This window comes from Rhododendron vialii, chromosome 4a (genome assembly GCF_030253575.1).
Source record: "Rhododendron vialii isolate Sample 1 chromosome 4a, ASM3025357v1".
Lineage (NCBI taxonomy): Eukaryota > Viridiplantae > Streptophyta > Magnoliopsida > Ericales > Ericaceae > Rhododendron > Rhododendron vialii.
In genome coordinates, this window is record NC_080560.1 from 33,183,420 (window position 1) to 33,206,739 (window position 23,320).

Here is a 23,320-nt window from a genome sequence, read left to right on the forward strand (position 1 = left end):
AGAAGAATCACAAAGCTTTTTGGATCAACAGAATCCAAAATAAATGTCTGCTCCGTACGTAAGTTGATTCAAACACCTGAGTCATAAGATACACGCTTGTAAATAGTAACATACAAGTAAATCAGTGTTTCATGAACCAAGTTAACCAACCACTTTAATCATGGCATTAGTGCTGCCCATGATCCAACCACTTCAATCATGGCATTAGTGCTGCCCTTACTCTGCTTGTTAGTCCAAAGGTTTCTATGGAATACCTTATTGATTTTGATGATAACAAAACATATTTTATTGGAATTGAAATATAATTAATATTGTAATATTTGATACTCATTTGAATTATTATTTATTTTATAGGATTTGGTTGAAGTACACATGGGAACATTCTACACCAAATTCCTATGTATCTCCAATAGTCAAGATTGAAATCAAAAGGAAGAAGATTAAAAGGACAAATCTTCTCCTAATTTTTGATTGGCTATAAAGACCCATATGGAAAGCAAATATTAATCAAGGAGGACAATTGAATTAGTATTACTTGAAGCTTTATATTATTTCGGCAAATTGAAGGCTTGATTGTAGTTGATGTTGCTCAAGATGGAAGATGTAAACGTTTGGAAAGGAAAAGGATTGGAGCTCAATATTTCCAACGGCCAGTGGAGCTTCCACATGTCTGAAGTCTTATTCTCCAAGAATAAATACAGTAGAAGAATGAAGACAATACAACACATCTCTGGAGAAAAAATTCAGTGAGCTTTTCTATTGCGAATCTCTCTATCAAACCCTACGCTTACATCTTGAATATCTACAATAGCTTGAGTGTTGTTTCTTGAAGTTTATTGTAAAAGAGATTGTACACCTTTATTCGTATTCTTGAGAGAATTATCTTTTTGTGAGTGGTTTTGGAGAGAAAATCACTTGAGGATTAGGTGTTATTAGCACCGGAGTCAAAACTAGTTGGGTTAGGTGTGACTAGCACCAGAGTCAAAATTAGTCGGAGCAATTGGGGATAATTGTTCGTTGTAAATGTTGTCTAGCACCCGCGAAGCTAGAAGATTGTCACTATTAGAGATGGTGCAGCAAATCTCAAGTTGGACACTTGGAGAGTGGACTAGGCCGTGCAGTTACAGACCGAACCACTATTAATCCTTGTGTTCGATTCTCTCTTCCCTACTCTCTTTACTTTCCGTTTTGCATATCAATATTGCATGAATAAAATAGCATATCATTGAAATTGGAATTGTAGTTGGATAAATTGCAATTAGTTTTTTAAAATTCCGCGTTATATTTGAGCCCTCCTCGGGTTGCTATTTGGACCAACACTGCTGATTACATTTGTTTTTTCCCCTTCTTATGGACTCTACCTCCGTTCCTAAATAAATATTCGGCGTGCAAATTTAGGATTTTTTTTTGTTAGAATATTCAAAAAAATTCACAACTTAAAAGAACTCATTGATATCTATTGATTTTGTGAAAATAATTTGATTCTTTTTACGGAAAAATGCATATTTTTTTTAAACGCCTAGATTTGTGTGCCGAACATTTATTTAGAGACAGATTGAGGGAGTACTGTATATGCTCGAATGGAAATAATAATTGTTTCACTGCAATTATCAAAGCATGATTCATCAAAGTCATTGAATAAAATATACAGAAACAACTTCACTTTCTCATAAGTCACAAAATACAATATTTAAAAAGGAAGAAAGCAACTTTGATGCATGATCAGGACACTGTAGTTTAATTATTTAGTACTTGTTCTTAATCAAATGATACATGCCAGATAAATAAGTTGTGATTGGTGTATGCAAAGCTGTGCAGTTTTTCGTTCACCTTCCTTGGAAAAAGCAGAGCCTCGCGTCCTGAGCAGAAAGCGCCTCGCGTCCTGAGCTGAAAGTTAAGATGCGGCTGTTTTAGGCCCCTAAAAATTTAGGCATATATTAAGGGCCCCTCGTAGCTACTTTGATACCCCTCATAGTGTTTAACCAGTTGGTTCAGTTTACAAATGAGTACAGACATGAGGGCCATAGTAAACTTCAGCTAGCGGGGACCAATTTTTTTTTAAAAAAATACTCGTATAATAAAGGGCCAAAACGAAAAAAGTGATCACATGGCAAGTGATCAACTATGAGAACATATATAATAAGTACTACCGGTGAAAATTTCGGACAAGACTCGTTAACAAGACGCGAACAGGAATATTGACACGACCCACCAACACACAAATTAATTAAACGGAACAAATACAGGTTGGACTCCTGCAACATGATAAAGACACGGATGATAATTTTAATTTATTGTGTTAATCGCACGTACATTAACCTAAAAAAGCGACTCGACCGTGACGCACCACAATGCGTCAAGGCGGCAATACCAACTCATAGCCCGCACTTGTGTTTTCTCATAAAGATTAGATTTTATTCCCTTGAATTTTTAGAAGATTTGATCTTCCAAGATCATGCTTGGTCAAGTTGTATCGAAAAACATCAGTGTAGTTTTTCCATGTCTAGTTATGGCTTACGGCATTTTTCAATGCCATAATTTTGTTGTTGCTGACTAATTTTTTGTTTATTTTATAGTTCCAATGTTTATGAGCGTATTGAATATTTGCTCATTTTGTTACTGAATTAAATAAACAAGTTATTCATGCGTAACAGTGATGTGTATACTTTTATGTACATATTAATAACAATTACTTAATGGTCACACTATCAACCCTAACACAATGTGATTTTTAAGCACATCGTGTTAGTGTCTAAGAGCATCCGCAATGGGTGTGTTATATTTGTGTATCAAAATATTTGTTAAAGTATGTGTTAGAATAAAAAATGGGTCCTACAAGTGTTTGTTAACTTAAAAGTGTGTTAGTATATATATGAGTACTTCAATGGGTTAGTTAGGAATGTGTTAACTCTTCAAAATAATGTATCTAAACAATGGCTATAATAAAAACTTTTACAATGACTATATGTCACCAACGTCATTTTTCTGTAATGAAGGAAAAGCCAACGGCCATGTTCCTGCCACTCCACTTCCCATTTAAAAGAATTATGCTTAGAGCATGAAATCCCATTGCCTATTTTGCTTTATTCTTACCTTTAGTGTTCAACGCATATATAAAAAAACAATGAAAAAGGCAATGGTAAATCAAGCTAACGGTAAATTTTCAAAAAAGAAATTAGTGTGGGCATTTATATTTTATGGTTGAAGTTTGAATTTATAGGGATAGGACCCACTTATTGTTTGTTAACTTCTTTGCTAAACTTGATAACCATACTAACACACTACTACATTTAGCACACTCTGGTACACTCTAACACACAAGCATTGTGTCACAAAAAATACAATTTTGTTTGTTAAATCTTAACACACACAATTAACGTACTAGTTAACAAACCCATTGCGGATGCTCTAACATACATGACAGGTTGATTTTGAACATGTAATCATTCAATCTCTCTAGGGCATAACGCGACGATGCTCTTAACTTTTCTCTACCAAACACTTGTGTGGGCTTCATATATTTTTTGTGGGAATCGCACAAATATTTAGGGGAGAAAGAAAGAGTTTAAAACACCATGTGGCAGGGCCCAAACAGCAAGCCGCAAATGAATAATTTTTCGTACGGTTCTAACAAGTGGAATGCGCATTGACGTGGCCCACACGAAGATTAGCCTAGCCGTAGGATCAGTGACAATCTCTCCTAATAGACGGCCCAAATCACGACTCTCAACATCCCATCCCGCCATTCCGGTCACAACGGAGGAAAACAGACTCAGGTGGACTCCTTCTGAGTTTTTTGTCGATTTGTCTAATTTTTGTAAACGAGTTGGACGAATATCCATTTTCTTAAACGTTTTATAAAAATAATTCATCGTGCATTTTCAAAATGCTCTATAGTACACCGCGCATTTCGAAAATACGGCTCCATTTGTTTGGATGTAAAACATTTTTGGGTAAAATATTTTACCTATTTTCCGCTGTTTGGCTAAAAAAAGAAGGACCAAAGGGGTGAAATTGTTTTCCTCTTCTTTTCCCCGTAAGTCATTTTTTTTTTTCGTTGCCGTTTCTCCCGTTCCCAAAACACATAAGCTAGCCCCCCCTTCTTCCAAAACACATACCCATCCCCTTCTCCCAAATCAAATCCAAAACGAGAGAGAGGAAGAGAGAGAGAGAGGGGACACGAGAGCTTCCTCGATCCTGCGATTCTCTACGGCATCTTCGCCGGCGACCGATCACCGGAATTCTCAACGGCAAGTACCTCTGAATTCTTCTTCCATTCTAGTTTTGAAAAACTTTGTCAATTTTTTTCGATCTAATTTGATGCTTCTAATTCATATTTGATCCATGGTTAGTGAATTTTTTTTGTTTGACAGTAGTGATGTAGTCTTCTTCTTATTGATTTTTTTTTTATACGTTGTGTGTCATGTTGTGCTGTTCCCCGCTATCTGTTTGATGTATTTACTCAATGAGCTCCAGCTGTTGGTTTATTCTCAGCTGATAAAACATGTGATCATGATGAGGAGTAGGATATCAAAACAATTTCAAAAAAGCTTGGGCAAGTTGCGGATGCAATTACTAGGCCGACATGGGATAGGCTTGATGTTCAAGCTCTTCACGATGAACTGATGAAGATGGAAGGTTTTGATGAGGCTTTTCTAGGCTCGCCTTTTGATTATTTGGTTGAGCGTGAAAGGCTTGGGAAGGCATTTATGGCGAAGAGCATTAACCTCCAAAGGATTTGGCTTGAAGATTTTAGCAGCCATAAATTTTGAAGTGAATTATATCTAGTGTTCTATGACTTACCAATTCTTGTTGCTAGTAGCATATCTTTTTATTAAAAAATCTTATTTGTTGCAAGGGTTAATTTGTATTTCAATTCCACTAGTAACGATGGATAATTGGGTTATTCAGTTGATGCTTTAGTTATTTGCATGAAATGAATCTTGGGTTATGTTCAAAGATGGATCTGGAGAGCTTATATGAATCGATTGCTTTAATTTGGGAACTGCTCAACTAGTGTATTCATATTTATTTTGAATGTGGTTTTAAAATGCTTGGGAGGTTCTTTATCTAACTTCAAATAATAGGTCAGTGCATAACCTTTGTGTGGAAAACTATTTTGACAACCAAACGATGGAAAATCATTGTTTTGAAAAATATTTTTCATGTACCAACCAAATACCGGAAAATAAAAGTTTGAAATTTGTTTTCTGAAAAAATATTTTACATGAAAAACATTTTACATTGTAAAATATTTTACATCGAAACAAACAGAGCCGTAATGTTGTTTTACAGAGCTTGCGTAACAACAAAATCCACTGCATCGCCCATTTTTAGGGATCCAGATCCTCTCCCCATATTCCTCTCCAACCATCCACCACAACTTTTTAATCCTAAGCTGCCAGCGCATTAATGAACGGATCGGACGGTTGATATGAAGCCAGCATTACCACTCCCCATTGTTTAAACAGCCCAACACCGTTTTGTTTTTCTGTCTAACGGCAGCCTGATGTTGCACTGTTGCAACATTTCCTTCCATATATATATATATATATATAGAAACAAAAAGCAGAGCCCTCATCTTCCCAAATGCAAAATCAACTCTCAAGCTCAAGCCCTCCGTTCAATTAGTTCAAGACTGATGCTAAGGCAAATCTGACTGCTATGATTCAACCCCATCTTCACAGCGGTAAAATATTTGTCTATCTTAAATCTCTGATTGACTTAGTTTTCTTGAGGTGGGTTTGGGAAAAAGATATAGGGGTTTTTGCTTTCATTTTTATACAATTTGAGATTTTGTTCAGATCTTTTGAAAGCATGAAAAAATAAGACTTTGTTTCAATTTCCATGCTGCTAATCGGAAGGATGAGTATTTCCTTCAAATTTAACTGGATGGGAACTGTTTGAAAACCACAAACAACCAAATTAATCACCATAACACGAGCATTTATGTAAAATCAAATAGAGAGAGAGAGAGCTTTGTTTATCTGAGAGAGAATTTGTTTTTTTGGATCGGAAGATTCGGAACAGAGAAAACTTGTGGGCGTAAAAATGGCTAAGAAAAATAATATCAAAGTGGTTGAGAGAGAGAAGTGGGTTCTACTGACGGAAAAATGGTTCAGTGTCAAGTTGTCGTTTGAAGGAAAAACAAAACGGTGTCGTGCTGTTTAAACATTGAAGAGTAGTGATGCTGGCTTCATATCAACCGTCCGATCCGTTCATCAATGCGCTGACAGCTCAGGATTAAAAGTTGGGGTAGATGGTTGGAGAGGAATATGAGGAGAGGATCTGGATCCCATTTTTATGGCGCATTTTACTATTTTTTTTTAAAAACGTTTGGTATTCATTTTACAGAAATTGGACAAATCGGCCAAAACTCAGACTCCCTCTTCTATAAATAGAGTTCTCTCTCCTCTCCTCTTCTATAAATAGAGTTCTCTCTCCTCTCCTCTCCTCTCCTCTCTCTCTCTCTCTCTCTCTCTCTCTCTATAGACTCTCACTATCCTGCAACTTCAACAACTAAAAAAAGGCTTAAAAAATGGCGGAAGGAATCCATTTCTTCCAACTGAACACCGGAGCTAAGATGCCTTCCGTCGGTTTGGGCACGTGGCAGTCGGAACCTGGTCTCGTCGGTGAAGCCGTCCACACCGCCGTCAAGGTTCCCTAATGCACTCCCCTCTCTAAGTTTTTTCACAGTATTAAATTTGTTTTTTTAGTCTCATTTCGTGTCGACTTACTTTAGGATTCCTTTTGTTTGACTTTGAGTGTTATCGGATGTTGCTTTGGCGAGTTGATTTTCGCAGGGCCTGCCCTGGATTTATTGTCCCCTGAACTAACCTGTATGGTGGGGCTCTTATAATTGACAGAAAAATAAAAGACAGAAGTAAGAAGTGAGTAAGACGAGTGCAGCTGAATGAAAATGTTGAGATTGATGTGTGGTAAGACTAGGAGCAAGGCCGGCCCAAGGGATTTGGATGCCCAAGGCTAAATTGTGGGGTGGTGCCCTACGTATTTTAGAATTAAACAACTTTAGACTTTATAATGCATGTTAACTGCTTTGTCACCAATTGCTAAAGTGGTTGGCTTGAATTCTACTTGACTTGGTTTTGAAACCTAGCAATTACAATAGCATTACTTTTGGGAAAAAACATTTCAAAAGAAAAAGCTATCTAGAAAACTCGAACTCGGACACTCCACATGAACTAAAATCAACTTACCATTGAGCTAGCAAAGAAATTTGTGTTATAAAATGAACAAATAATATATATACTAATTTACAAATAATTTTGGAGTCCCCCTAAAATTTGAATTTTGGCTCAGGCCTCTTGGGCCTAGGCCGGCCCTGACTAGGAGAAATAGAATTAGAAACAAAACTATTCATTAGATGGTAGGAGTTGTACCTATAGAAGATATGTTGAGAGAAATAGATTAAGGTTGTTTGGACATATTTACCTTAGACCCGCAAATGTAGTAGTCAAGAAAACTAACACGATAGTAGTGGGTAGTAGGGCTAGGAGAAGAGGAAGAAGACCTAAATTTACTTTGGATGTTGTCATATGGAAGGATTTGGGCATACGAAATACAAGTGAACAGGTAGCCCCTGGACAGAGCTCAATGAAAAATAGGATTCAAGTAGCCAAGCCCAATTGATTGAAAAACATTGGTAGCCAACCCCAATTGATTGGTAAACATTGGTTTGATTAGAGAATCTAGTCTTGCTATTTTTATATTTTGCTCATTTCGGCAAGGGGGCTCTGTTTATATACTACAGTATATTTGCCATACTTATTTGTCCAATTTCTGTAATGGTTTGGGGATCACTCCATGTTTGGTTGCAGCCTTTGCAGCTTTACAATCAGTGTTGCATAATGTTTTGAGATTAACTCTTTTGGAATCAAGAATCATTTTAGGACGACATGGTTTTCTATAATATATAAACGTCCTTTGTATGGTTTTTCATCTCCAACCATGATGTCAAATTTGAAGATGCCAAATTCATTTGAAGGCTAATGTGGTAATACTGACATTTCCAAATTTGACACCAACAAACCACCATCTCCAACCTTGATGTCAAAATCCAAGTACTCAAAAGTAAAAAAAAAACACCTACTTTTTGAATTCCAAAAGGCCGATAATAGTAGATTTGGTGCGAGGAGTCAAATTTGGCATTAGGGGTGGATTAAAGGAGGATGCCAAAAGTTACGGTTTCTACCCTAGGTAGGATTTGAAGCCATGGGTTAGAGATGTTTCCTTTTTAATAATATCTTGGAAAACATGTTGTCAAACTTGTCAACAAAACGAATTGTTTGAAATGTGTTTTGTAAAGCTGATTCTAAACTAGCAATTAAACCTGAATTTACCTTATTTTATTCAAGAGCCATAGAAAAATATCAATTGTATGGGTATAGGGATGGGTTTATTGCAAACTAGCAAAATTTGGGATGCGAAGAGTTAATTTCTGAGATGCATGCAACAGCCTATAAAAAAGTAGGTTTGGTTGTGTTGATTGTTTTTTTTTTTTCGATTGCCGAAGCTTGGGTTAATTAATGCGAAATCTGTGAAATTGTGAATGACCAAACCAAGAAAATCTCATACAGAAACATTAGTGAGGATATACTTTGATCAAATGGTTAAATTCGTACCAAGTGACAAGAAGTCTGATTATCTAATGTTTAGACAGAGTACCTAACAATGGTTAAATTTACCTCTTTGGGATAGCTAAATAGTCGTAAGTGAGGGATATACTTTGACATCTGATGTTTTGCATTGAGGCTTCTTGTAGAAGAACTTTAGATATCAATTGACACAAAATGTTTAGCATTAAAAGTTTGTTATATTGTTTGCTGATTTGATATTCTATATTTTCCGAAGGATATGCTGGTGCCTTCACCTCTTTATTTCTCGTTCTATATGTTTCTGTCTTAAAGTTGCTTGGTTTCACATTCATCTATGTCTAGGATATGCAATTCGTCTTCTATAGGGAGAGGTATTAAACTTGTCCCACATCGCTCATGTAAGCCACCTAAGTTTGGTTAATAAATTCTAGAGGCTACTTCACCTATTGCCAATTGGTTTTAGGTTGGAACCCTCCAAGAAATCTAACAAGCTATCATAGCTAGGTATTGGGTGGCCTCACCTCTCGTGGGAAAGTCTCTATCATCTCTGTCGCCCGAGTCAATCAGTCAGCTCCTGGTCTGTCACCTCCTCGTGCATCCAGGCTGCACGTGAGGGATTTTAGAGGCTACTCCACCTATTGCCAATTGGTTTTAGGTTGGAACCCTCCAAGAAATCTAACAAGAGGATCCTCTCCAATTGGAGAAAAATAACTGTACCATTCCAGTTATCAATTTTCAAGTCCCTCCCATGCCCACTTCCAGAATCTCAACCATGCCAAACATCACGTTACTTGAATATTGACAAACAAATGACCAGAACATGTTTATCTTGAAATGAATGAGGTCCGATGTAGTGTATCAATATATTTTGTTCCAAGATAAATGTGTTCCCAAATCATACTCATCGATGTCCCGTCAACGTAACTTTTAGCATGATTGATCTTCTCGACAAGCCCTATAAATGAGCAGTTCCAATCATCGAAGTGGGCCCAGGATGGGATTGAATATACCAAAATTGGAGTGGTCCAATTATTGCTCGAAACTAGAAAGGATCCTCTTCTGTCTATAGACTGTAGTGTATTGATAGGAGGATGGATCTATTGTATGGATCTTTTAGCATATTGATATTCTCCTCCTTGATTTGAATAGATTTTCTGTTGGATGGCCATATTGTTCCTTATAATTTTATTTGTAGATATTAAACTCGTAATTACCTGTGTTTGATAGTAGACTAAGTACATAAAATGTACAAGCAAAAAAATTGAAATGTTCAAAGTATTGTTTTCAAATCTACTAAGTACAGAAAATGTACAAGCAAAAAAAGGCAAAAGTACATAAACACCCCATAAAATGTACAAGCAAAAAAAGGCAAAAGTACATAAACACCCCATCAACTATCACTTTTTCCCATAGAGATCCCCTTACATTTAAAATCGCCCATACAGACCCCCTCAACTACTAGAAGTGAAAAAAATGCTAACTCCATTAACGGAAGAGTGTTGCTACAGGGACCGAATTGGGGGACCGAATTCGGACCGACGGCCGCCGGCGGGCCGTCTCCGGCCACCGGACGGCCGATCCGAGCCGTCCAAAAATTCTAAAAAAAAAAACCGAGGGGCCCCACGCGGGAATCAACGTCATCCGAGGTGTGTAGGGTGCTTGATCGGAGCACCCCTTTTCGTGTGTATATGTATAAATATACATATACACACGAAAAGGGGTGCTCCGATCAAGCACCCTACACACCTCGGATGACGTTGATTCCCGCGTGGGGCCCCTCGGTTTTTTTTTTTAGAATTTTTGGACGGCTCGGATCGGCCGTCCGGTGGCCGGAGACGGCCCGCCGGCGGCCGTCGGTCCGAATTCGGTCCCCCAATTCGGTCCCTGTAGCATTTCTGTTAACGGAATGGAGGAAATGACTAAGATACCCTTTTTTATAAGGCAAAAGTACATAAACACCCCCTCAACTATCACTTTGTTCCACCGAGACCCCTAACATTTATACTATACCCTTGTTCTATCAATCATTGTTCTAATCGTTTTTTTTTGTTTTATACAATTTCTGTTTTACCTACATCAATTATTTTAAAGAGAACCTTCTGTATATAACCCTAAAATTGCATCTTTCACTTATTTCATCCATAAAAGATTGGATTTCACCAAAAATAGTGTGAAAACCATGGTGCCGCGGTGGTTCTTTTACAGAGAAGAAATGAGAAGGAAAGAAGAGGAGGGAAATGAGAGAGGTGTGGGAGAAGAGAAGTGGAGGAGAATGGCGGCGGCGGCCATGGCGGCTACTGCGTTGCTTTTCTTATCTCCTTTTTTTTGTAACTTGTTTGGGTTCTTTAGAGAGAGAGAGGGGGAGGGAGTATGTATTGCAGGAGAGAGAAAAGGTCGCCGGAGTGGGACAAAACCAGTGGTTAGTCGGTGAGGGTATAGAGAGAGAATAGATTAGATGGAGAGGGAGAGATTACCTGTGGTTGAGAGGGGGGAGGAGAGATTACCTGCGCTGGTTTTGGGTTTTGATTGGAGGCTGTTTGTAGAGGGGAGAAAGAGAAGGGTTAGATGGGGCGTATGTATGTAATGCAACAAGGGTATTTTTGTCCGATTTATGGATGAGGGGGTTCATCACAAACGGTTTTGAGACGGAAGGGTGTCACTTGGGTAACGGAGATTAGTTGAGGGGGTCTGTATGAGCGATTTTAAATGTGAGGAGGTCTCCGTGAGAAAAAGTGATAGTTGAGGGGTGTTTATGTACTTTCGCCGCAAAAAAAATTGAAATGTTCAAAGTATTGTTTTCAAATAATTTTTCATTTAGCATCATTTTCTTCTATTTTTATGCTTCTTTGGTATCAATCAAATTCTGCTTCTTGTGGTGTTGTCTTGATTAGCATTCAGTCTTCTAAGCTTGGAAAAATATTGTTCCTTTTACCTTTTGATGAATGATGATACATTTATACGTTAACTTTGACTGTCTCTCTTCCGTTCTCTTTTTCTCTTTATCGGTACTACTTTATTCTCTGTTATTTCAGCATCCTGCATTAGCTTCATTTCATCCTCTGGTCATTGAAGTTCAGAATTTTGTTGTTTTTTACACAAACGTAGAACACTGATGATTCATTTTCTGTTGCGTTAGTTTCTCTGTATCAATAGATTCCATACTTATGATATCTACTCTTGTTGTGTCACATGATGTTATCATGGAAGTTTAGCCTTGGTCATCTTATACTTTCTTGACAACAATGGGATCTGTCAGTCGTACTATGTAGTTATCTTCACTCGTTTACAAAATAAAACAAATGACACTCAAAGAAACTTTTTTTCTTCATTGCAGGTAGGATATCGCCATGTTGATTGTGCTCAAATTTATGGCAATGAGAAGGAGGTATGTTCAGTATACTTTAGTCAATTGATTGTTGTCTAACATTTTTTATGAAGGTTTTTTCTAAGGGAAGTTTTTTCGATTGAATTGTGGAAAAACTTGAGCAGATGCTATGGTGGTGGTTTTATTCATTCTTATGCATGATAACTAATCAAAAATCAATAACTGTGATCGTTTGAGCCTGGAAAACTTATCAAATGGTTTCTAACAGCTGAAATATTATACATATAGTTTGTCCTGATATGATGGCTAAGTATTGCTCTTAGGTACCAACATGAGAGTTTATGTTGGCAAGATGAAAGATGGGCTGTGAAGTGCTGGGGTTTCGTAGAGTTCCGAGTCTTCAGATTACATGTGTATTAACTCAACTAGGATTTGTTAGCTTGGCAATTGCGTGTTTAGTTATTTTACTTAGTGCAACTTGTTGGGGTCATCAGTTATTTTTGTCTTTTACAGGTAGTATGAATGAGCTATGGTAACTGAGCTTCTATTTTTGCGATGCTTCTTGTAGCTCATACATCGTGAGGGTTCTTTTGGGTGCCTTTGTTGTACTTGTTGCGTAGTTTTTGCCGTGCTAATTTAGAAGTAAAGCCTAATGTTTTCCAATGTCGGTGACTGTTTTGCTTTCACAAGCAAGTCTATGGCATTTGTAGACCCAAAGAACAGAACCTAGCCATCGGTTTAGGGGTACATATAACTTGGTTTTCTATTTCTCAGTGTGAAACTGAAAATTTGAAATCTAACAGTATTCCCGTAAAGTTTAGCTATGGGGTAAAAAAATTCTAGTTAAAATTTAAAAAAGTACAAAAAATTATCCATTGGAGAAGAAGTTGCATGATACATAAATGAGACTGGTAATTTGGAAGTATCTTTCAGATAATAACCTTAGATTTTGATCCTTTTTTTCTCAATTAAGTACTAAAAATTGGTACTTGGGTGATTTTCTCAATTATGTACTAAAGAAACTGATTTTTTGATGTGGTGCTCCAATCACCAGCATTATGTGGCCCAAAGCTCACCTCATGTAGATGGTAAGGACCCGGGGAACCTGCAGGGCAAATCTCTGCCGTCCATGAGTGTTATGAGTGTTTTCAACGGTCTGGATTCAAATGAAACTCTTCCCCGGAAAAGTTTCATTTGAATCTAGACTGTTGACTACACTCACAGGGGGGCTGTGATACGCCCTACACGCCCGGTAGTGCACAGTTCCAGATGGTAAGGATTGTGTTATCAGAACTTCATAGTACTACCAAAAAGAAACTTGAACACCTACCTTATATGATACCTTCATAGGCTTACTAACCCATTTGCTTTGACACCAATGGTGGAAAGAAGATTGCGGGCAGGGGGGCCATACCACACCCCCCACTTTTACCTAATGCCATTTTTGCTACATATATTTTGCTATTTAGGGGGGCCACTGTTTCAGTGGTATTCTGACTTCTGAGAGCAGCCACTTTGTGCATATATTGCCAAAGGTTAGGTCTGTCTCCAATCATCCCCCGCCCATACCCTCAATGATTGGGGATTAGATGGGTTATGTTATGTTGTTGTTGTTGTTGTATATTTTGCTATTTACTCTAATATTTAGTGTTTTGGCCCTTCAACATTTTGTTGATTTTACTTTAACATATACATTTTTACCACAATCCCTCCAAACTCAAATAATTTTGCACTTGGCTCCCTTTTTATAAAATGCCTGTGTCCGCCACTTTTTGACACCTCTTGAAAGATGGTAATTTCCTTCCATTGACAAGAGAGACTATGGGATAGGGCTTGAGAAAGCAATGTTCAGAGTAGGGTGTATTCTCAATATGCAATGCCAGCCATGTTCACTGTAGAACTTTGTTCTTGTATGATGACTTTACTATAGCTATAAGCAAGTTTGAGCCTTCTTGTGTATTCGCCAAACTATTGTGAATGAAAGATTAGGAATTGGGTTGCGGTCTTAGTTCTTCCCTGTTTCGTGATATAGGATTTATATTGGCAACTGCAGTTGTGGTAATTTGTGGTACAATTTCAATATCCTTCTCTCTTCACTGGTAAATATGATTGTGCAGAATGATATAAGCTTTTGGAGGCACTGATTTTTTTTAATGCCTAGCAGATTGGTGTGGTTCTGAAGAAGTTATTTGAAGATGGTATCGTGAAGCGCGAGCATATGTTTATCACCTCGAAACTCTGGTTTGTATCAATCTCTGCTTTAACTGGAATTAGTAATAACAGGCTGAGGAAGGCCATGTATAAAAATTTGTTCATGCTGAACTAGTATTAACAGGCTAAGGAAGGCTATATATACATATTAGGTTATGCTGTTTATTTTTTACGGAGTCTCTAAAGTCTCTCCTTTCTAAAACTTAGAGTTGATTTCAACTTCTGTGATTCAAGACTGAAATGATATGCAGGTGTACTGATCATGGTCCAGAAGATGTACCAAAGGCTCTAGATCGAACTTTGGCAGATTTACAGCTTGACTATGTTGATTTGTACCTCGTACGTATTGCCTCATAAAAGTTCAATTCTCATTCATGCCTACTTTTCTTTTCTTTTTCTTTTTTGTGAAACTTGAAGCTTAACATTACCATCCATGCCTACTAGGATTTGCAGAAGAATAGTTTTTCCCTTCTCTCCCATTTTTCAGAAAAGTCTGCTTTGCACTTTGGCCTGCTAAAAGTATAGAAAGAAATGTTACTGTATTTTGTGCATGTAGATTAAAAAATGAATCCTTACCATAGGGAATGAACATCCTTAAGACTTAGTGAGAAGAGATTATAATTTACGATTTCAGCAATAAGCATCCTTTGAAAGACTGCTTTATTGCTTCTTCAACCTTAAAAGTTGAATCAAACTCATGGCTAGATCATTTGTTTTTCTGGAGTTTGCTGATTCCGTCCCTTCGGCCTACTAAAATGAATTGATTAGATGTTAATATTTTGAACTGGCAGTTGTTTGGTGGAAGTATTTTGTCACTTTTTTGTTGGTGGTGTGCCTAAAGTTTTTAGTGGGAATTTAGGCAAAAGAATGCATTGACAAGGAAGAAATTAAATATATGTTCTAAAATCCGGACTTTCGTTATTGCTCAAAAGAAAATAGGATATGCAAAACTGATTTTAAAAAACACCAGAGAGTACCATGGATGTTTTTTGGGTTTGTATATCTGAAGTGCTTCTTTATTGAAGATCCATTGGCCAGCCAGGATGAAGAAAGGTTCAATTGGATTTAAGCCTGAAAATCTGATTCCAACAGACATCCCTAGTACATGGAAGGCAATGGAGTCTCTATATGATTCTGGCAAAGCTCGAGCACTCGGTGTCAGCAATTTTTCTACGAAGAAATTGGCAGACTTGCTGGAGGTAGCACGTGTTCCCCCTGCTGTCAACCAGGTTGAGTGTCATCCTTGCTGGAGTCAATCCAAGCTACGGGAATTCTGTAATGCTAAGGGAGTTCATCTATCCGTGAGTTGACAATCTTATAGTATTCATTATTTGCATCAATGGTATATGACAGGAAGATTGACCCCTCTTTGATTGGTTAAACGCCAATATGTTATTGTAATTCAGCTTTGCTACAAACTCCAAAACCTTTTATTTTTCTTCGTCTATTTGTCTTTGAATTTTCAATCTTTCAGGGATATTCACCATTGGGTTCTCCCGGCACAACATGGCTCAAGAGCGATGTTCTGCAGCAACCAATATTAACTATGGTTGCTGAAAAAGTGGGGAAGACTCCTGCTCAAGTTGCTATTCGCTGGGGCGTACAGATGGGTAACAGTGTACTTCCTAAGAGCACAAAGGAAGCAAGGATCAAGGAAAACTTGGAAGTTTTTAACTGGTCTATTCCCGAGGACTTGTTTGCCAAGTTCTCTGAAATTCAGCAGGCAAGTTATTTCGTTGTTTGTCTATAGTTCTCAACTCTTGTTCTTCTTCTTATGCTAATAGGCAATTTTCTGTACCAATTGTTTATTCACCGAGACTATAGAAGAACTATACATCTGAGTGTTATTACACTACTTAAGAACTTAAACCAACTGCCCTAGCTCAATTGGTCAATCATGTTATACTCGTTAAAAGCTGGGATTAATATTTCTCTCATGTTCGGCTTTCTTGAGTGATTTTTTTATCGTCTATTATGAGGTTTTTGTATTTGACTTGTGCTTCTTGGGGTTGTAGGTATATCTTCTTGCTTTCTTAAAAAATTGATTGTCCTGGTTGATGTAATTTTCATGATAATTGTATGTAGCCTACTACCGACTGACAAAAAAGTACATTACAAAAGGAACTTGGCATCGAGTACTTTAGAATTCACCCATTGGTGTTGTGCAGTGATGCGCACCTCCGAGCCGTCGGATCTCATCTCGGCAATGAATGGCTCTCTATCATTGGTTGCCGAGATGAGATCCGAACCGTTGGATGCATGATCCGATGGCTCCATGCTGTGCACACCACTGCACAGCACCATCCCTCAATTCCAACTGGGTCTACTCTCTCTCTCTCTCTCATGTGAGCTTCGGATTATGATTATTTTGTTTGCCCAAGAATTTGTTTTTGGATAACTCCTCTGTGTATAAATCTCCAGTTAGTAATTATGCCAAGTTTTCCAACTGTGCAGGCAAGACTTGTCCGAGGGACTTCATATGTTCACGAGACTTTGAGCCAGTACAAGACGGTTGACGAAGTCTGGGATGGTGAGATATGAGAAAACAGATCGTCAATGTCTGTGGCAGCAATAATACACGAAAACAGATCGTCATATCTTTACTTCACTCAGTTATGGCAGCGATGCTTGTAAAATTTCAGAAATTCTGCAACTGAAGATACAAATTTTAAAGACTTATTGATGGGAGTATGCTCCCGAGTCATAATTCTTATTCTCATTTTAGATATCTTTATAAGCCAAATGATTTTGGACCATGGAAATTTACTGGATTTACTTCTTTCTGTTCCGATTCTCGTTGCTGATCTTGTGCTTACTGTTGCGTTTACACAACATGCTTCTGTTTGATTACATTCATTTAGTTCGTTAAGGACGAGGATATATATGTGGGGAATATTTCAGGTATGCCTTGATTGTAATCTAGGTTGTATCAAGTCTGGGCTATGCAACCTGAATTGCAGCCGTCCTCTACATTCTGTCCGCGGGCAGCTTCTAGGTTCGTTAATAATTCTAGGTACCCCAAATAAACCTGTAAAAAATCATCAGAATCAAAGGGCGTTCTGGTTGTGGTTCCGTTCAACATATTTGTTGCACTGAAAGAGAAAAACTTCGAGGTTGTCCAACACACTTGTGGCAATGAAAGAACGAAATCAGAAATTTTCTACGGGTAACCTGAATTTGCCGAAACCAGTTCTGGAGCAGCGAACCAAAGGCCAAAGCTGCCTCTAACGGCTAAACGCCCGTCACTCGTCACCTTCTGTGAAGGAACACACAGAAAAGCCACAGTGAGAATACTGAACCTAGTAAAATACACTAATGGTCTCTAAATAAAAGGCAGAGTGGAAACCCTAGTTTTAATCCGATGCATTGAATTGGATCAACATGAAAATCTTAGTCACCTTGAAAATTTTACTAATGAACTTGACAAAATTGAAACTAGAAGTACTGAAATTGAAATAGTAAAAAAGTTGCTTAGGTTTTTTTTTATTTATTTATTTGACAGACAAGATAATCCCATTCATAAATTCAAAAACAAAATTGCTATGCTGAACTCTAGGATAACATGGCAATGCCAAATACACTTATAAACAGGGGTGGAGAGGTCTATGTTCGGTGGGCGTGGCACATGCCACCCCCGGTTCTGGGAAAAAAAAATTTAATTTTTACATTAAGGTAGTCGATTAGGTACTTATCGGTAGCTAAATAACTTGATTTTTTATTAAGATGATAAAAAACAGCGACAAAATTAAGAAATAAACAGTATCATAAAAATAACATTTCAATGATTTTCATTTAAAGACCACAAGATAATTGAATCAAGCCTTAAATCATTCTAACAAAAAAATAAATCCCAAGACAAAGTCCGGTTTTACGGTTAACTTTTTTCTTTGTATTACGTTTAACTTTTTTGGCCTGAGACTTAGGAGTTTTCTCGTTCTCAAGGTTTCAGGTTCGACTATTCTTGCCAGCAATTCTTAGGGTCACTTCATTCCTACGCGCAAGCATGTGAAACGGCTGTTGGAGAGACTGTAAGGATTAGTTCGAGGTTTACGCAAGTAAGCCCGAAACAACCTGCATTACCAAAAAATACATATATTAGCCAACTCCAATTAAACAGTGTCGCCCCTTCATCAAACATATGAAAGGCCAAAAAGTACCTTCCAGCACCACTGCCACACATTTGGACATGAAATGGTCAGTTGGTCACCATGTTTGCCGTTTTTTAAGCCTATAAATCATCTCTGGAGTGTTGGTTCGAAAATCTCTCTCTCTCTCTCCCTCTCTCTCTCTCTCTCTCTCACACACACACAGAGAGAGTCAAAAACAGAAGGCGCACACAGAGCTAGGGACAATAAGACCGATCATCTCCCATTGAGTACTCCTTTTCGTACGCGTTTCATTGGGTTTTACGTTGATTTGTGTCGTGAAACAATGGAAACAGAGAGTGAAAATGGACCTCTATACTTTGATCTTAACACCGGAGCGAAGATGCCGTCTGTCGGCCTCGGAACGTGGAAAGCCCCTCCTGGTGTCGTCGGTGAAGCTGTCATCACCGCCGTCAAGGTCCTCTCTCTCTCTCTCTCCATGGTTCTAAAAAAAAATGAGGGAGCGTCCGAGGGTGGTTTCCTTCTTTTATCGATCCCAAGTCATTGAGACTAATCTTATTTCATGGATCTTAAGTGGTTTAAAACAATGCGCCTGATTTAGTGTGATATATTCACAATGGTGTTGTGGATTTTAAGTTGGTTTGGTGTAATCATTTGCCGAGAGAATGTCACTAGAAATCTTCTCGTCGATCCGAGTTCAAGATAGATCATCTGAATTTCTAATCTTTCTGTTTTGTGATTGGATTACCAACTTGTGCAGGCTGGTTACAGGCATGTCGATTGCGCGCGAGCATATGATAACGAGAAGGAGGCATGTTTGTGTGACCCTATATACTTCTGTTCATCATGTTACTTCGCAACTCATACACTAAGTTTATTGTGATTTTTGCTCGCATGCGAAACGAGAAATGATTCCCCCCTTTTGTACATATCACTCCTTTTTCCATCCTTATTCTTGTGAATGCCAGTTTTGTAAAGGCAAAAAAAGGATTGTATGGGTATTATGTGAGAGTGTGAAAATCATTTCCCGTTATGTCGCATGTTCGAGTGATTTTGAGTGTGTTAGTACAAATTTGGAATTTGCAGATAGGATTGGCTCTGAAGGGACTATTTTCCTCCGGGGTAGTGAAACGAAACGAGATTTGGATCACATCTAAACTATGGTACGTTTAAGTTGTATCTTCTTTTATTCTCCTCTCTGTCTGATCCCAAGTGAAGAAAAACCTGTGTTAGTAATCGATCTCGATTTGATTTCAATACGTGTTCTTTCATGTTTTCTTTGTTTTCTGATTTTTTGCTTTGGAAATAGAGCAAAGAGATGGTTTATTACAGTCCTTTTTTTCAAGTGTCAAAGACCTGTTTTTGAAATTCTGCAAACGTGGTCTCGGTGCAGGTGCAGCGACCATGCACCCGAGGATGTCTCGAAAGCACTGAGCAGGAGCTTGGAAGACTTGCAGCTTGATTATATTGATCTGTATTTGGTATGCCTCTTTATCAACATTCCTTCAGAATTAAGACGGTTAACATAGGTAGCCACTGCCTCAGCCATGATCTGATGAACACCATAAGGCGAAAACCTGTAGTTCTTAGGTTGTGTTTGGATGGTGGATTTATAGAGGGTTTTAACCCGGAGAGGAAACTGATAGAGGAATCCAAAGCTAAAAATTTAGCATTTTCGCTTCAGCATTTTATTATCTTTTCCATTTTCTTTTCCTTTTACCGCAATATGTCCCTATAGGACTCGCATAAATTCATGATCCAAAGACAACCTTATTGTTGGCTTGGCAATCCCCACCTCACGAATAGGATTGACACTGCAAACTGCTCGTAATTTGGAGTACTATATGTAGCGTAGACATGAGCGTTGAAACAAACAATTCTGTACCTGCATAACAAGTGCGATTGGTACGATTCAAGGGGTATATGCTCAGTAAAATGTGCCAGCTAATACATTGGTGAAGTATTCCGAAACATGAGTTTGGTGTTACAGATACATTGGCCATTTCGGACAAAGCCTGGGTCACGCGGTTGGGATCCTGAAGTTATGGCTCCTCTGTGCCTTCCAGAGACCTGGGCTGCAATGGAGGGATTGTACGCGTCCGGTCAAGCACGTGCCATTGGCGTGAGTAACTTCTCGAGGAAGAAGCTGCAAGACTTGCTCGCTTATGCAAAAGTACCCCCTGCCGTGAACCAGGTCGAATGCCACCCTGTCTGGCAGCAACCGGCACTCCACAACTTGTGCAACTCAACCAGCATTCATCTCTCGGTAACTACAGAATTTCTTTGTATCATCATGCAGTAGTCCTACATCCTATTAGGTGCATTAGGTCTGCTAGTGTTCAAGACGTATCCTCATACGCATATTCTACTCTAGGATTCATAGTCTACATCCCAGGGCTAAGAATTTAGGACTACGACATGTGGACACGTACCCACACTTGACACTTGCATCCGAGTCCATATTCCGTTCACTAAAAGTTAAATTTATGTGATATGGTTGTTGTGCAGGCATACTCCCCTTTAGGTTCTCCAGGGTCATGGGTGAAAGGTGAAATCTTGAAGGACCCAACGTTGGTTGAGATTGCAGACAAACTCAACAAGTCACCTGCACAAGTAGCCCTGAGGTGGGGCATTCAAAGTGGTCACAGTGTTCTCCCAAAGAGTGTTAATGAGTTTAGGATCAAGGAGAATTTCAGTTTATTTGACTGGTGCATCCCTCCAGAGCTCTTCTCAAAACTATCTGGCATCCACCAGGTAAGAATGCCTCAAACAAGCGCGCATACATATGCATGCGAAATCCAGGAAATATCCAAGATTCGTTGTTTAGGGCTGCAAATAAGTCGAGCCGAGTGGTTGTTCAAACTTGACTAAAAAACTAATAAGCTTCAAAAAAAAAAAAAAAGATTTTAACTTAGTTCTCACTTGAACTAATCTTATATGAGCTTTAAACGAATGATCACGAGTCGAGCCCAAGTAGCTTGGTTTTTTTGAAAGCTTATGAGTTTCAAAACATGATTGAGTTTGACTTGTTCAAACAAGCTCTTAATTAGCCAAACACGACTTGAGTTCAAGTAGCTTAGTTCGTATAACAGCCCCACTTTTGTCCCCCTAAAAACTCTATCAACCTATCCTTTCGCACTTTTGGCCGCACAATATGCTGTGAACTTCACATGATTGCACGGCTGGAAGTGTATTTGGAATAGAGGAATGACGATTATGGGAACAAAGGATCTTGCAAAAAGGATTTTGCATACGAAAACAATCGGTTTCACGCCTGTTGTTATGTGTGTGTTTGCAGCAAAGGCTTCTCCGAGGGGATTTCGCTGTCCATGAAAGCCGAAGCCCTTACAAAAGCCTCCAAGAGCTGTGGGACGGCGAAATTTGAGATGAAAAGACAACGCGTCATTTTTCGCTTATTCTGAGAGATAGATCAAGTTCAGGCGATTTTCGGGCTTTATAGTTTGAGTTCTTCGCGAGAATGCCTTCCGTGCATTCTATTTTTCTTAATCTCTTTTTTGTTTTTCCTTTTTTAACCAACTACCTTAAGGGGAAGAGTTATTCTTAATCCTTTTATTGCCTTAAGTTGTAAACATGAATGCAAATTTGTCGTTATTCTTTATTCTGTAAAAGATCATAATAAAGGGTAATTGTCAAGTGATTTTAATCTATGCACATTCTTCATTCGATATAAAATCAATCGAGATCTTCAAAATCAGTCGTTCGGATCGTCAAATGGAAGGAAATAGGTTTAAAAAAATTACATCCCAAGATTTAATAATTGGTCCATTCTAAGCCTCGGTAAAGTCCATCTTCCTGTGATAGAAATGAACTAACAAATACCAAGTTTTTGATACTATAATAAAGGTACTCATTATTATTCCAAAGACTCTTCGCTATCTTTGTGTGCCCTATTTTGTGTTACACGAGAAATCGTCACATGGGGAGAGACTTTCTCGAACCCGTTCGATGTCAGAAGGGGTGTGTATCTTATAAGCCTAATGAAGAGGAATTTAGTGTCTGCCTATATACTCCGCAACTCAAATAGTTAGGGATGGCAATTTCACCTGTCCTGCTTTGCCTATGTCCCGATTGGGACGAGTTCCTGATTTATTTTTGGGGTGTGGGTTTGGGTTAGGAGATGAAATGAAAAACAAATCTCAGGCCGGAGGTCAGGGCGGGTTTAAGAGCATCTCCAGCCTTGATCCATTTTAAAACTCAAATTTAAAAATGGGGCAAAAATCACAAAAATCTCTCTCCAATCTTTGATCCAAACCCTTCCCCATTTTGGGTTTTACCCATTTTTTTGCCCAAATCTGAGACAACTTTAGCCTTAACCCATTTCTCCAACGGCTAGTTAGAGAGAGAGAAAGAGGAAGATATATAAAATTTGGGTTTGATGGTTGGAGATGTGTCTACCCAAAATGAATTTTAACCCAAAATTTGACTCAAATTTGAGGAAAAATATGGGTGAAGGCTGAAGATGCTCTAATACCTCCACCTCAGCATATGGTTCTTTTTAACGCTTGTTGTACTTTTATGTACTACAAATATTAATCTGTAGGGTCGGTCAAAATTTTGACCATTGACTTGAAAAGAATTTTGATTAGCCAACCATAAAGAAACATGCGGAGAGGCCTAGAGGACTGACACGAGGCCAAGGATCTGCGCGGGGACCCGTGCGGCAGGAGAATGGGCCCACAAGGGAGGACATCGGGTCCCGCAGGTCGGGCAATACCCTAGGATCCGCGCGGGACCCCGTGCAGTAGGAGAATGGGCCCACAAGGGAGGACATCGGGTCCCGCGGGTTGGGCAAAACTCTCACGGTACAGTAGTCCGCGGAGACCCCGTGCAGCAGGAGAATGGGCCCACAAGGGAGGACATCGGGTCCCGCGGGTCGGGCAAAACCCTCACGGTACAGTAGTCCACGAGAACCATCGTGGTGGGGTCGTGCGAGTCACAAGACTCCGAAATATTAGAGAGATCTCATTAAAATGTCAAGAGTCAGGGCGGGTTTGTTCTGTTTTTATGTGCTACAAATATCAATCTAAGCTAGACGGAAAAAA

General features: G+C 38.7%; 2 protein-coding genes across 2 annotated transcripts; both read left to right on the forward strand.

Moving 5' to 3' along the window:
• The first annotated feature begins 6,424 nt into the window (after nucleotides 1–6,424).
• Nucleotides 6,425–16,934, forward strand: LOC131323127 (NADPH-dependent aldo-keto reductase, chloroplastic-like). The gene is made up of 7 exons (XM_058354766.1): nucleotides 6,425–6,658; nucleotides 11,950–12,000; nucleotides 14,105–14,181; nucleotides 14,403–14,490; nucleotides 15,177–15,452; nucleotides 15,626–15,874; nucleotides 16,606–16,934. The coding sequence occupies exons 1-7, from the start codon at nucleotides 6,539–6,541 to the stop codon at nucleotides 16,690–16,692; spliced, it is 948 nt and encodes a 315-aa protein (XP_058210749.1). The 5' UTR covers nucleotides 6,425–6,538; the 3' UTR covers nucleotides 16,693–16,934.
• Nucleotides 16,935–18,582: 1,648 nt separating this feature from the next.
• LOC131323924 (NADPH-dependent aldo-keto reductase, chloroplastic-like) lies at nucleotides 18,583–21,787 on the forward strand. The gene is made up of 7 exons (XM_058355759.1): nucleotides 18,583–18,714; nucleotides 19,018–19,068; nucleotides 19,344–19,420; nucleotides 19,651–19,738; nucleotides 20,248–20,523; nucleotides 20,766–21,011; nucleotides 21,556–21,787. Exons 1-7 carry the CDS (start codon nucleotides 18,583–18,585, stop codon nucleotides 21,640–21,642), a joined length of 957 nt encoding a protein of 318 aa, XP_058211742.1. The 3' UTR covers nucleotides 21,643–21,787.
• Nucleotides 21,788–23,320: the final 1,533 nt, after the last annotated feature.